General features: G+C 42.0%; 1 protein-coding gene across 1 annotated transcript in view; it reads right to left on the bottom strand.

Annotated features, from left to right (window-relative positions):
- Window positions 1–13905, bottom strand: part of AFF1 (ALF transcription elongation factor 1) — a 76527-nt gene that overhangs the window by 29825 nt on the left and 32797 nt on the right. Inside the window, exons 4-7 of the mRNA XM_064711195.1 lie at window positions 3621–3665; window positions 2531–2617; window positions 1907–1943; window positions 1500–1551 (exon numbers count right to left, since the gene is read on the bottom strand). Of these exons, the coding sequence (XP_064567265.1) occupies window positions 1500–1551; window positions 1907–1943; window positions 2531–2617; window positions 3621–3665 (221 nt within the window). The remainder of the gene's footprint in view (window positions 1–1499; window positions 1552–1906; window positions 1944–2530; window positions 2618–3620; window positions 3666–13905) is intronic.

The raw sequence follows: 13905 nt of genomic DNA, 5'->3' as shown, positions 1-13905 counted from the left end.
GCTCACACATCCCTTGTGGATGAGCACTGGCTCTGAAGTGCCTGGCAAGGACACTGAGTAGAGAAGGGAAGGGATCAGGGCTAAGGACAGAGCTCCATACCGTGCTAAATTTACAATTCTGGCCCTGTGGGCTAAGGAAGGAGTCCCTTCCAATTCCTGTCTGTAGGAAAAGTCTCTTCTCTCTCTGCTGCCTCAAAAACTGACTAAAGGGCTAAAGGGATTGTTATAAGCATCTGTGAACTGAAATAATGATGATGGTCATAGGGTAGCTGGGGAGGAAGGCAGAGCCTGGAGCAGTTGGAACTACTAGTTTTAGTAGTGCAATGAAAATTTTCAGACATCATTGAGGAGGAACAAACTGGGGTGGATGAAAGTGAACCAAAATAAGGAAGAGATTAAGGGAGTAGGTGACTGCTCAGCAAGACACTATCCCATACTCCCAGCAAGTGAGGGCTCCACTGCATTATGCTAGAACAGTAGGAAAAGGATGCTTAACAGACCCTACAGGGCTTAAGTGAAAAATTCTACAATCTCAGCCAAGATGGAGACATGGTTTTGCTCCTACTTGTTACTAGCCCAGTTTTGTTTGGTTTTTAATTAAATGATTTGTGATAAGGAAAAGGCAAACAAGTGGAGTAAGCATTGTAGTCTGTACTTTGCAGCCTTCCATGGAAGAACACATCATGGAGTAACAAGATCTTTATGTATCATTTGAACTGACAGACATTTAAATTTAATGGTTCAGCAAGTGCCTTGCACACGGACTCCTGAGCCTTTCAGACATGGAAAGATTTATGTTTGTTAGTAAGGGCTCAGAACCTAGCAATGCTGCATTTGGCTAAGTAAATCCTGAAAGATTAATGTCAGCCCACACAAAACTGCTTTCAAGCAACTTCTGTAATTAACCTAATTAACAGATAACCACTCTCAACTACAAGGACAGCACCAAGTTATCTGCCTTTTTTTTTTCTCTCTAAAACTTCAGCCCTATTTCTTATAGTTCTTGTAGATGTGGCTTTACTAGCCCCCCCAGGCTTCAAAACAATATCCAGGATCAATCACATTCAGTTTGGACCTTTTGTAATTTATGTCAGTTGAATGCATTATTGTAGGTTGAACAGCACAAAATTGTGATGTTAAATAGCCACAGATAAAAAGAACAAAATACCTTTAATCTGGTGCATTAATAGTTGGGCTTTTTCTTCAGTTTTGTTTTGGTTTTTACACAGTCATTGTAATCATGATAAGTACACTTGGCATCGTCAGGTTAAGAGTTGGACTGGGTGATCTTAAAGGTCTTTTCCAACCTAAATGATTCTATGATTCCATCATGAAACAATAATGTTTCTATTGATGAAAATTCCCTGCATTGCAAGTTTTCTAAGAAAAACCAGACGGATAAAACCATAATCTTCAAAAACATCAAGTAATCCAAAATTTAGTTCTTTCCAGGTTCTTTAACTGCACAGTAGAGATGTGGGCAGGGTCTGGTTACTTACGATGTTCTTGGCTGAGAACCTGGCAACGTTTCTGAAGGTGCTCCATACTGCTCTGGAAATCAAAAATGAATAGGTTGGGTTTATTTGCCTCCTTTGTAGCCTATTTTATCTTATGTTTGCTGAGCACCAGATTAGACTCATCACTTTCTTCTAGAACATAACTGTCATCAGATTATTTATCATTCCAAATGGGATTTTCTAATGAAATAACAGCTGCCTTAATGTCTAGGTAATGAATGTACACAATCTCTTATGCCATTTCTAAATTCATCACTGTTCAACACAGCACAAGAAATTCACACCTCTTCATCAACGTCAATCAATTGACATGTCACATATAACACACAGCACACAAAACTATCTGTCAATAAACATACTGTGTGTGTTTCCTTTGGCTATCTACTTACTCTGATCCTTTGCTACAGATCCTTCAGGTTGCAATTCCTAGGAAAAAAAGACAAAGTGCAAATTGAGAATAAAATAAATGAGCTCTCTTATAAGAGTTGTGTACTGACGATTTGTTTTCCATGTGTCACTTTACTGTAATAAACATTTAAGCTAGCTTGTCAAAGTGTCCAACAGTCTAAGCTGGCCTGACATAGCTTAGCATGGACAGAAATGATAACGTGCTATTGTCACCAAACTGGTTTTTAGCACATTAGGGGTATGTGCATTCTTGAAGAAGTATTTTAAAATTTCATAAGATCTGCCAAGCACATCTGTTTAACACAGTCAGCAAATATTTCTATTGACAAAAAGATAAAAAATATTTTGTGCTTCAGCAGAGATATTTATAATGTCTCAGAAAAGCAGTTGTATTTCAAGACCACAATTACAACAAATGTCTAAGTTGCTGAAGCACTTTTTATTCACCCCCATTGTGCTTTAATTTATCTGACTACTTCTGAAGGTAATACCCCCTAACAGCCCTTATTTATAGAAGGGGGACAAAATCGGATGGAAACACATGCAAGAGCCAGAAAGCTGTCTTCTAGTTTATCAAAAGTCCTGGAAGAAAGAGGGTATCTTACCTTTGTAGGGAATGGAAATTTTGAAGGCTCTGCTTTAGTAGGTGTGTTAAGAGCTGTCAGGGGAGGTGGCCAAGAGCGGGTCATTTCCTGGAAAGAGATTGACAGGAGCAGCTATCAGGAGTTTTGCTGATAGACACAGAGATTGGGACCTACCTCTTCATGCATTTGGGCACGTTTCCCCATGGTTGCTACAAAAATAGTGATATGCATTACTAGCAGGCCAGAACACAGGATATGCCTGGTGAAACACAAAAAGATGCCAGACTTCTAGGAGGAGTCCTTGTGCTGCAACCCCAACCAGCACAGAGTAGCCAGTGGGCACCTGTGTGCAGCTCCCCTGTGTGCAGCTCCCCTCCAGCCCCCACAGCAGCTTCTGGAGAGCTATCGAGGCATCAGGATTTTGCAACCTCAAGCAACTGCACAGGAAGTGAATTGCAGAAACCAAACTGCTCCACCAGGACTTCAGCATCTCAGAACAGAATTCAACATCAAGGAACACTCTCCTCAGGATCAGGACCACTGGCTTGGGAATCCCAGGGCATTTTCACACTGTGCACAGGGAAGGGATTCAGCCACAGCCTGTGCTGCTCACAGAGACAGTTCTGACACAAGGTTACAGCATCAGACTTGGCTTTGCTCTGCATGAGCAGACTGGAATTACAGTGAGGGAGCAGCAGTACCATGCACATGCAGGTGAGAAGGACACAGGGATGTTCCTGCTCAGAGCCACACTGATGGGGCTGGCAGCACAGACAAGAGGCAGCTTCTCCAGAGTCTTTGGAGGAAGGGCACTTGGGAATGGCAAACCCCTGACTTGATGAAGGAGCAGCTCTGGCTGTCTCGGATGACTTGTCAGTCTTGAACTGCACCAGACTGTATTACACTAAGGTACTGATAGAAAGACTGATCTTACAACTCCAGCTGTACTCAAGGCTGACTCTTATCGCTACTTCTCCTCAGCACACCCCAAAACTAATGACAGCTACATCTGCTGAGTGAACAGAAGCAGAGAGGTATCTTTTCCCCAACCATTACCTTAAGGCATGGAAAATCTAAGCAAAGACAGAGATTATTATTTAAGAGCACATACCCTCAAAATTTCTTCAATGGACTGCACATCAATGGGGTTGGTTTGCTGTAACAAGAAAGAGAGAAGCAGCATGAATTTGCTTGGGTTTTTTACCAACTGACATGAGATAGGCACACACTCAGTGAACATTTGCTTACTAACAGCTCAATAAATTTCACGGAAGCCCATCAGTAATAAAATGCTAGTAAGGATTAAAATCCCCATCAGAAGGACAGTTAATAATGCACTTCTAAAATGCCTCATTTTCAAGTCCTGGGCAGAGGTGACTGCAGATTCCACCAGGACACTCTGCCTGGAATGAGGTAAAATGACTCAAGCAATGCCACCAAATGGCAGATGGTATTTGCAAAGCTACTGTTGGTAAATGGAAAAGGGGGCATCACAGGACTTCTGGTGTTGAATAAAGCTGAAAACAGTCTGACTCATCAATCCCAAAGTTAAACATACTGATAGTGAGATAAAGATGTGGTAGACCTGGTAAAGTACTTGATAAAGGAACAAACATTCTACTGATACTACCAATAACTTATCTAAAGCTGCTCAGCTGACACAGCTGGCCTGAAGAGATCTGACAATCAATCACTTGATACTATAAAAGCCCAGTCCCAAATTTTAATGGCAGAGTCTTCTAATTTATCCCTTCTAGGAGGGTATGCATGTTTCCACACACTGATGTGCTCCAGACATGGGGAACACCACTTCCCTTCCACACATCAGCTTCTCTTCTACTAACAAGGCATGTGTTTTAAAAGTATCTGTCATTTACATGTCCTTTCCTAACTGATATCATTAAAGGAGGCTGAAACAGAAAACAACCAAAGAGTTGAGTAGTTGTGACAAGCAAAATGCACACCAGATCAGTTTCTTGTCTATAAACAAGAAATTCTATGGAAGTGTTCAGTCATCAGAGTAATTGCTGAAAGGGAAAGGCCAGGAAGAATTTATTCACATTTAAGAAAGTGGACAGTGAGCTACAATGCCCAACCAGAAGGATCTCCCCTAGAAAAGAGTAAATAGCAATGCAAGCAAACACTTCAATAAAGTCCAAAACTGTCATCCTTGGCCCTTTCACAGGAAGTCCACTCATCTGTTTCCCACATGCTGCACTATTTACATTGGAAGGAGAAAAGGAGATGAGGAATGCCTTTTCCTTGCAACCTCATTTGTCTGAGTCTACATAAAGCTCTCATTGAAGCAGTGCTCATTTGACAAAGCCTTGAATTTCTTCAGAAAATCACACAGGGAGAGCTGCTTCTGACCTTACACACCCAAACAAATGAAAGCTGAGGCATGGCCAGATTAGTCACACAAATGAAAGCAAGGCCTGCAGATGCGTCCCACAGCAGGCAGGAGGAGGGGACAGGGAGAACTAACTGCAAGGAACTACCACATGGCAAGAGACTGCAATGCTTCATAACTCATGGTGCCAAAAAAGGCACCCCATTTCCTCTTTTTATTCTCAGCAGGCTTAACCCAGTAGCTCAGCCTAGTTTACTTCTTAATTCAGTAAGTGGTGAACAGCAGACACGTTCATTTGCATCCTCCTGTGCAAAATGCTTCAGAAACTCCTGAGAAATCCCATGATAACACCACAGAAATAAACTTCCCATGAAACTGGTGAGAAACTAAGATCCTGCCTGGACAAAGTATTTCAAAACTCTCTCTATAACAGATTGATTGCAACAAACCAAAGTCAGTTTACTTCACCCATTTCAGAAACTTAAGTTTTATGAGGTGACAAGTGATGACAGAGTGGAATGCAATTAACCTGAGAATAAGAGAATATCTGCAACAATCAGTCTGGACCTCTCTTATCCTTGCCAAACAACCCATATCCCCCTTCCTAGAGTTCTTTCTGATGAGCCTAAAAAGACTTTGACATTGATACAGGTTTACATACACAGAGTATTTATAGTTCAATTGTCAGGGGGATTTATCATAACCCCCAAGGGTTCAGCGACTGGTTCTTCACAGGTCCAGGGGCTCAGCAGAAACCACTTTCTTCCTCATGGCTCAAAATTTAAAGGAAAACAAACACACACCCCTGAACAAGCACCACACAAGACTGCATCGGCAGCATAAGGACCTCTGTTTTTGTTGGGTTTTTTAGGACACCATAATCAAATACATGGTGAAATGATTGCTCTAGAGATTGCAGTCACAGATTATTTGGAACAAGCACAGGGTCAAAACCACACCAAAACTGGTCAGAGTCAGCTGACTGCACGTGGGTTGTGCTCTCAGGTAGAACTGTGACTGTCCCTGTCCCCCAAACCTGTGGGGCATGCTCCCTTTCCCTCCATCCCAGCTCCAGGGACTGAGGACACTTCATCTTTTACAAATCTATCCAGTGCTTGAAGGAGCTGGGCTTTTCAGCATCCTGAATCTTTTTCCCCCTTTTGTTTGTTGGGCTTTTTTTCCTTCAAGTCACATCTTGGCTGTGTTTCAGCTTGTTAAACCACTAAACCACCATTAAACCACAATTACCACCCAGCAGCAAGGGGTGTCCTTGTCAGCTCTAAGAGAAGGGTTCAGGGGAAAGGAGAAATACAATGCTGCTGCAGGAAGAGCTACAAAGCCATAAAGCCAACGAAATCCCTGAAAGGAGCTCAGCTCCATTGAGGACTGTGGGTGTGGGAGACCAAATATTCCACATTGCTGTCTATCCCTGCTAGCTCTTTTACAGCCTTTCCTGGGAACACTGTAACGTGCAGACAGACAGCTCCAGTTAAGCCTGGTGCATATTTGGTGTCTGACACTGACATCTGTACAATCCCCAGCTTGGATTTCCTTATGCCACATCCACACTCTTGCATTTGGGAATGACACAGGCCCCTCTAAACATCACTTACAAAATATTTTGATGGCCGTGATCAAGCACAATCATGGAACATTCAGAATTTTTGGCTTGCTGGGTTTGATATGGTGTTTTAGAGCCAAAGTTCCCAACCAAACTGATGCTGTACTTCTATAACAGCTAGTTCCTGCAGCAATAATACTAATTTAATTACTAATAATATTAATAAGAATACTGATTTAAAAGTAAAAAAAGAAAAACAGCCCCTGAAGGATTCATTACTACTTTGATTGTGAACTGAAAAGGACTTCAGGCCAAAATAATTTCAAGCAACTACACAAACATAAGAAGCCCTCGAAGTTACTTGAGGAATTAGTCTGCCTTTACTCCAACAGGCATGCAGAAATGCACAGGTGCACATACCCACAAAAGAAGAGAGGGAGCTCTTAATTTAGAAAACAATTTAAAATCTGCACAGGCACTCAATTCACACTGCATAGCAAGTGTGTGACGAAACTCTCAGAAATACTTCCATGTCCTCTCCTCATAAGCAATTCCAAAATCCACACACTGTCATGAACTCATGCCCCGAGCCTTGCTCTGCTCTGTTAGGGAATAAATAAGGAAATCAGGCTAATAAACTAAAAATCAAACCCAAACTAAACTGCCTAAGGAACCACCAGGCACACAAAAGAGATGCCCCACTGGCCATGATACTTTCTGGGCCATAGATACTAAAAAGAATAAGCAGTGGTTGTTTTGAGGGTTTTTTTTTCTTTGTTTGTTTGTTTTTTTTGGTAACGAAGATGGGGTTAGAGAGCTTCTAAGGTTATTTCTTTTTTAAAAGATATTCCATTAAAAATAACAGCACACATTTTCATCCCACTCTGTCACATGTGCCAAGTGGAGCTGAAGGACCGTATGGCTCTTGTGTGTGCAAGAAGGGGGCTGAGGCTTTCTCCCTGGTCTTTAAATAGCTTGCCTCAGGAGGAGGCTGTGCCAGAGGAGTTTCAAGCAAGATGTCAAAAAAATCACCTTTCAGAGAGAGCAGGCCGTGCATTATTTCAGAAGCCACCATGTGACACCACTGAGATGTGTGGGCTCAGACAAGGCCAGGGGCAGTCAGAGCACACAGAGTGTGCAAGGACAGGGACAGGAGGTCTGGAGCAGGCATTAGCTGGAATGGATACAGGCAGCCTCTCAGGCAAGCGGTAAGGTGTCGCAGACCTTTCTGTTCCTTCTCATCTCTGTAATTTCCACCCCACTGCTTATCCCTGCTATTTGTAAGCCTCTGCTGTCACAGCCCATTTGGAGCTGCCCCCTGACATCCTGTGCACAAACAAGCCCCTTGTTTCTCCATCTCCATCTTAAGTGAAATTGGTGCTGCAGGTACCCAGGCAGCGTAGGAGAGGAAGAGCTACAGCACGAGTGCATTCCTGGTATCTCCTCCTAAATAAAACTGAAATGTGTGTGTGTACAGCTCAAGCATGCCAACTCTTTGCCTGATCTCAGACTGAGTTATTAGCACCAACAAAACCCAAGCAAGTGGTGCAGCAACAATGAGAAAAGCCAATTATGAGTTCCATGCCCTTCATTCTGCTGTCAGGTTTTCTTTGTTTCCTAATGAGAGCTTTGCCCCTGCTACTATAAGCAGAGAAGGTTGCCAGCTCTCAAAACCCAAACAAACAAACCAATCACATTTTCAGCTGCTTCCCATTTAATACCATGCTTTAATATATTTGAATAAGATTATATAATTTTAAATTTATTTTTTCATGTACACTGCACAGTCATCGCAGCTTGAACGCAGTGAAGACCACAAAACTGCATGAAGGTTTAATTTGAAAACAACAGGCAGGACAAAAATCAGACTGAAACCTACCATCCTGTCCTCACTTCACCCATCTGTGCTCAGCCAGTCAGAGCAGGAGATGTTGCACATTAGATGCCTTCTCCTCCTCGCACACAAGTCACGCTAGTGATATCAAGCCACTTACTCTCCAAAGCAACTTCCCACCTGGATTTCTGTGCAGTTAAAAATCCATCCTCTCTGTGCTACAGACAGATGCAAGATGGACACACACAGAGCATATTTCCAAAATGACCCAGCCAACAAGAGACAAGGCATATTTTAACCAAGCCTCTACTAATCTTCATGATGGATGCAATAATGTTCTGCCATGTATTGAAAGAGGCTGCCAAAGCTTGAAGTTCAAACCATATTGTTGATTGACACAAATATATAAACATGAAAATTCATAAAGGCTTTCACATACTATCTTGAGGAACACCAGACACCAAGCAGATTCTCTGCCAAGGCTATTTAAGTGTTCCATATCACAGAACATAAGCCCTACAACTATTTTCATTTTACAAATCTGTAACACCTCCTGTATTGTACCCAATATTTGCTAGAAAATAATTGCTAAATAACCCATAACTAGAAAACAGTAATTTATAAACCTTTATGAAGTAGGTATTTTAGATTATGAGAAAAAGACAAAGAAAAGCTGTCCTGCAATCAATGTATGCTTTGCTACCAGCAAATTTTCTGGTAGCAAATTTTCTGGTAGCTTTTAGCATGTGTGCTGGAAAACACACATGTCCACCCTGGTATTTTCCCATGTGCACTAACCCAGTCCCTGGCCTCGTATTCCCTGAGCTATGGATCAGGGATATTTTAATTGCTTGTAGCTAAATGGATTGGAAACAATAGAAAATTACTTGGTTTTGAAGCACATCCTGGTGAAACTTAGTAACCACAACAGCTCCCTGAGGCATAAAACCACACTTTCACTTCCAGCCCAAAGATTCCATCAGCACCCAACTCTTCTAACAAAACACAACTTCCTCAGCTCTGGCATCAACAGCCACTTGGGTGAACCTGGGAAAACATCACTGCTGCAGCTGCTGTAACTAAGAAAAACCCTGCAAACCACTGGAGAAGTGACTACACAGGGGAAACAGGGATGAAAAGCTAACAAAACCATCAAACTCGTGCCAACTAAGAAAGATGCAGGCAGATAGTCAACACAAGATTTTCTTCTGATTTCTTTCATGTTAAGAAATTGCAGGGATTTGGGCTTTTGCTTGTTTCCTTTTTAAAGCTCATGCAAATAGTATTAGTGCTTTTAAAAGGAAAAAGGTGGAGTTTGAGCTAAAGCTTACAAGTGTAAGTCTTTGCACTGTTGCCTGTGAGCTTTGGATTAAATCAATAACAAATCAGGCTCAAGTGTGTGCAAACACTTCAAAGCAAACTGTATTTTAGGGATGAGACCACCCCTTCCTCGACTTCACATCTCCCTCATATGCAAGTGTGGGAATACTTCCATATATTTAGGTTTTCCTTAGTGCTATTTTTCTATTAAGCTCAAAAACATTACAGAAATATACAACAAAAAGGGACTTAAATTACTGTAATGAAACCTTTATAGACATAATTTGTTTAAAATCTCAAATCATATGGAGCTCAGTATGACTTAATGACTGACTTCATAAACTATGGCCACAGATTTTAAAGGCCATTTTATTACAGGGAATACTATCTGAGGTTTCATTACTACTGTAAAATAACACAGAGGTACTATTTGGCAGCAGAGTCCCCTCAACAGCAGCTTGAGCTGTTCCAGAAAATTCAGGAAGCTGCTGTCACAGAACAACAAATCCGTGAGAAGGGAAGGCAATTTTCTCAGCAGGTTGCCCAAGAGTAGGATTAATTTTCACAGGAGAAATTACTGCAAGACACATCATTTTTGGCACAGAATAAGAAAGCTCACTCCATTTCAACAGAAACATGACAACCACAACAACAACAAAAAAAAAAAACCCCAACATAAGGTAGAATACAAAAGGACGAAAAGAGAAAACTAAATTAAACACAAAACTGAAGTAGCTGAAGTTCTATAAAAACCTTGTATCAGATTTTCTTTGTGGAAAGCAGTAACAAGGTAGCACCCACTGCAGCAGCTGTAAGAAATACATGTTTGGGGATGCCCTTGTTTGAGTTTTGTGCCAGCTGCAGGTAGCTGGATGGGTGGGTTAAGCTATGGACAATGAGCAGCAACAAGCACCACATCCTGGGTCTCCCCTCTCACCAACCTAGTTCTTCAACCTCATGGAGTGAGACTGGAATAAATCCAGCAAATCAAAGCAAAGCTGAAGTAGATCTGCTTGACGTTGCTTCCAGTGTTAAGTTCCACTTGTGTAGTTCATGACAACCAAAACCTATTTATGCTCTTTGCTGTATGCACACTAAAACTATGCTGAGGCACTACAGAAATGTACAGAAGGATTCTGTCTTATCCAGCCAGATAAAGTCTTTGAAATTACACTATAAAAGCACTTGTTTTCTCATTTGTGTCTATGCTGCTTGCTTAACATCACAAGACTTCATTGTAGACTACAAATCCAATCCACCAGTCTGAGAGTCCACAGGAGCCTTCTAAAATAATTTCTCTGGGTTCTATTTCAGGGCCTCTGTGGGCACCAGAGTTTCACCAGCAGCTCTCCTGTAGCCAAGTTCCCTGTGGACAGTTCCCCAAGAACACTTAACTCCTTTGAGTCCACAACTCTCTTTTCCAAAGCAACACCAAAGTCATTCCACTAGGAAAATGCCACACCACCTTCTCTTCTGCTTCTGCCCACACCTCAACTCAGCAACCCAGCTCCAAGTGAAGAGAGCAGCTCCAGCCTCTCACCGCCATCGTAGCAGGTTTGAAAACAAACCAAACCATTCCCATGAGCTTTCTTCAGCTGACACTGAATGATCCTGGCAATTTAAGCATTTTACATCAAAATACTCAGCAAACAATGGTTGTACTGTCCTGTTCCTGCGTGGGTGCCTGCAGGAAATAAAACATTCTTTAAAGATTTTACACGCTTTTCTAACCCCGAGATGGATTATTTTGCTCAATCTAAAAATAAATACACGGGCCTCCTTGTGTTCAAACAGCGTAAGAAAAACAAATTGCTGTTTTGTCTTTCTTTGACTGAAGCAGCCAAGGGGGTTGTGTCCTGGGGGAACAGACTGTTGATATGTTTTAATGAAGGATTCATTACAAATCCTGAGCTGCTGACAAAAATTTGTGCATCTCTTGTTAGCCTCCATCTAATAATAATATATCTGAAATCCAAGCAAAGTAAGCATGGAGTTAAGTGCAGCATCACCTGTACATTGCCATGCAGACCAGGACTCCAGCCAAGGCTGATTCTCTCTCTAGTAAATTGCTCTGCATGAAGAACCTCCACACAAGAGCACCTCTCCACTGCAATGACCATCTGTACAGCAGCTCTCAAAAATCTAGCTCTGACCCCTTGATTCCACAAAATTTTCTTACCTGTTTTCCCTTTAAAGGTCTCTAGTAAATAATTTTTAATACTGCTTAATGTGAATATGTAAGTATTGTGTCCATAAAAGGCCGAGGCTGTGTCCCCTTGTTCCCTGCAGAATGAATACACATTTCTTTCAATGGAAGCATTTGAGTGAGAGCAGCAAGCCACTGTTTCAGGTATTTTCTCATGTCCAGTACCACCTCATTGCAATTTATGCTCATAGATGTACTTTTACAGTATTTTGAGTAGTCTGACTCTAGTCTACTCCAGAAAAAAGCTGGTCCCTGCAGCTGAAACAACAAAAGATGAGAAAATAATAACTATGCTTGTTAAGACCATTAAGGAAATTGGGGCTTTTGGTGGTGAGAGGTATCCTGTGGCTCTGAGGATCACTTCAGATAATTAACTGCTGCTATCTCTCAGAAATGCTTTCCATTTCCAAAGACCACTTTCCCCTTGGAAAACAAGCAGAGTTAGATTTATGATGGCAGTGGTGGCACTTGGTGCACCTCCCCTTAAAGACTCAGTAAACATTCCTGGAGATGCAGCCTCTCCCAGCTGTTTGAGAGCACCCTCAGCTCCTCCCTGCATTACCAACACTGCCAATAAAAGTTTGGGAAATTAAACAAATTGAAGAGGCAGGCTGGAGCCTGGAGCAACAACACCAGTCCCCTGCCAGCACCCAGTACATCTCTGCTGCTGCTTGGGACAGAGCACACAGCCTGGGGGGGGCTGAAAGGCATCAGTCACCAGGACCAGGGCATCAAAGGAGAAGGCAAGTGGGAGGGACATGAATAAAGGGATGCTTGTTAGTACATCTAAGGATGGTATTCTCAAAGGAAAAAAGAGAAGAAAACACATGTGTTGAAAGGATAGGAATTGTATCTCTCTCCCAAAGAAAATGAAGTTCTCAACTCAGAAAGAGCCTACATGCTATTTTTAAATTTTAATGGAAATGGAAGAAACATCTTTAAATGTTTCCAAACCAAGAAACTTAACTGGCAAGGGAAAAAATAGCAGGATATCCTTTTGCTTGCAAAGGCAACTATCACTATTGTTTTATAACTGAACTAAATGCAAAAAAACCTATTTCTAGATTTTATGTTTTGTGGATGGAACAGCAAGGTGCCTTAGTATTATCACCATTATCATGTCTACACAGATGAAAGTTATCCTCCTCAAGACAAATATTTGACAAGTCTCTTGGGAGCTCCCTGTCTTGCTAAAGACAATGGGAAAAATCAAAGCAAGTCCTGTCCACCAGTTACCTGGCCACTCTTCAATTTCGTATGCTAAACAGAGTGACCAGGTAACTGACAGCAGCCTAACTTGGAAGCAGCTTAACTTACACTTTCAGCCGTAAAAGCAGCATCCGAGGCTGACACAGTCTGCTCCCAGGAGATGTTTGTTATTACTCAGCTGAGCACGCACAGACACTTTCATCCTCTCCTCAGAAAACAGCTTTGTGCACTCAGCAAAAAGTTCACAGCACCCTGAGCTTGTTTGCCAGGTGGGAACAGAGGTCAGGGCTGGACAGAGCCTTCTAGAACATTCTTTGCTTATGCTGTGCCTAGAACAACCAGTCCACAATATTTTAAATCTGTATATAGAAGACACTTGCCTTTGTCATGATTCAAAATGCAAGGTTCCTTAAAAGACATTTTTATCATCCCCTACACTCTGCATTAAAGGCTGCAGACAGTGTGCCCCAAGTCTCAGAAATTCCTTATGCCAGGCTTCCACTCTGCAGAGCTGCCACACACAATTTTTACCTGCAGCCAAGCGAAGCAGGAGGTGCTGAACTAAGGTACCTGGCTGGCATTTCAGAAGTGATCCTTGTCACTCAGGAAGGCTACAGACCATCAGCCTCCCTGGCTCAAAAAGCTATCAGAAAGCAAAGCAATGCTGAGAGGATGGGAGAGGATCAGTTCACTGTTTCTCTCCTTGTTTGTATAATCTGGAGGGAATAAATGGCTTTTTTGCTTATTTAACATACTGTCTAAGTGGCTTGGAATTAAATTCCAAACCAGGAGAGATCGTTACAAGAAGTACCAAGACACCAACCAACCTTTGCCTAAGGAAAAGCTTTCTCCATCTTTTCCTGATGCATCCTAGGGACAGCAAACTGGAGAAGACTATAGACATTTCCAGATTTTC

This window comes from Zonotrichia leucophrys, chromosome 4, assembly GCF_028769735.1.
Source record: "Zonotrichia leucophrys gambelii isolate GWCS_2022_RI chromosome 4, RI_Zleu_2.0, whole genome shotgun sequence".
Lineage (NCBI taxonomy): Eukaryota > Metazoa > Chordata > Aves > Passeriformes > Passerellidae > Zonotrichia > Zonotrichia leucophrys.
The sequence above is the reverse complement of the archived record's forward strand: the minus strand, read 5'-3'. Positions and strand labels throughout refer to the sequence as shown.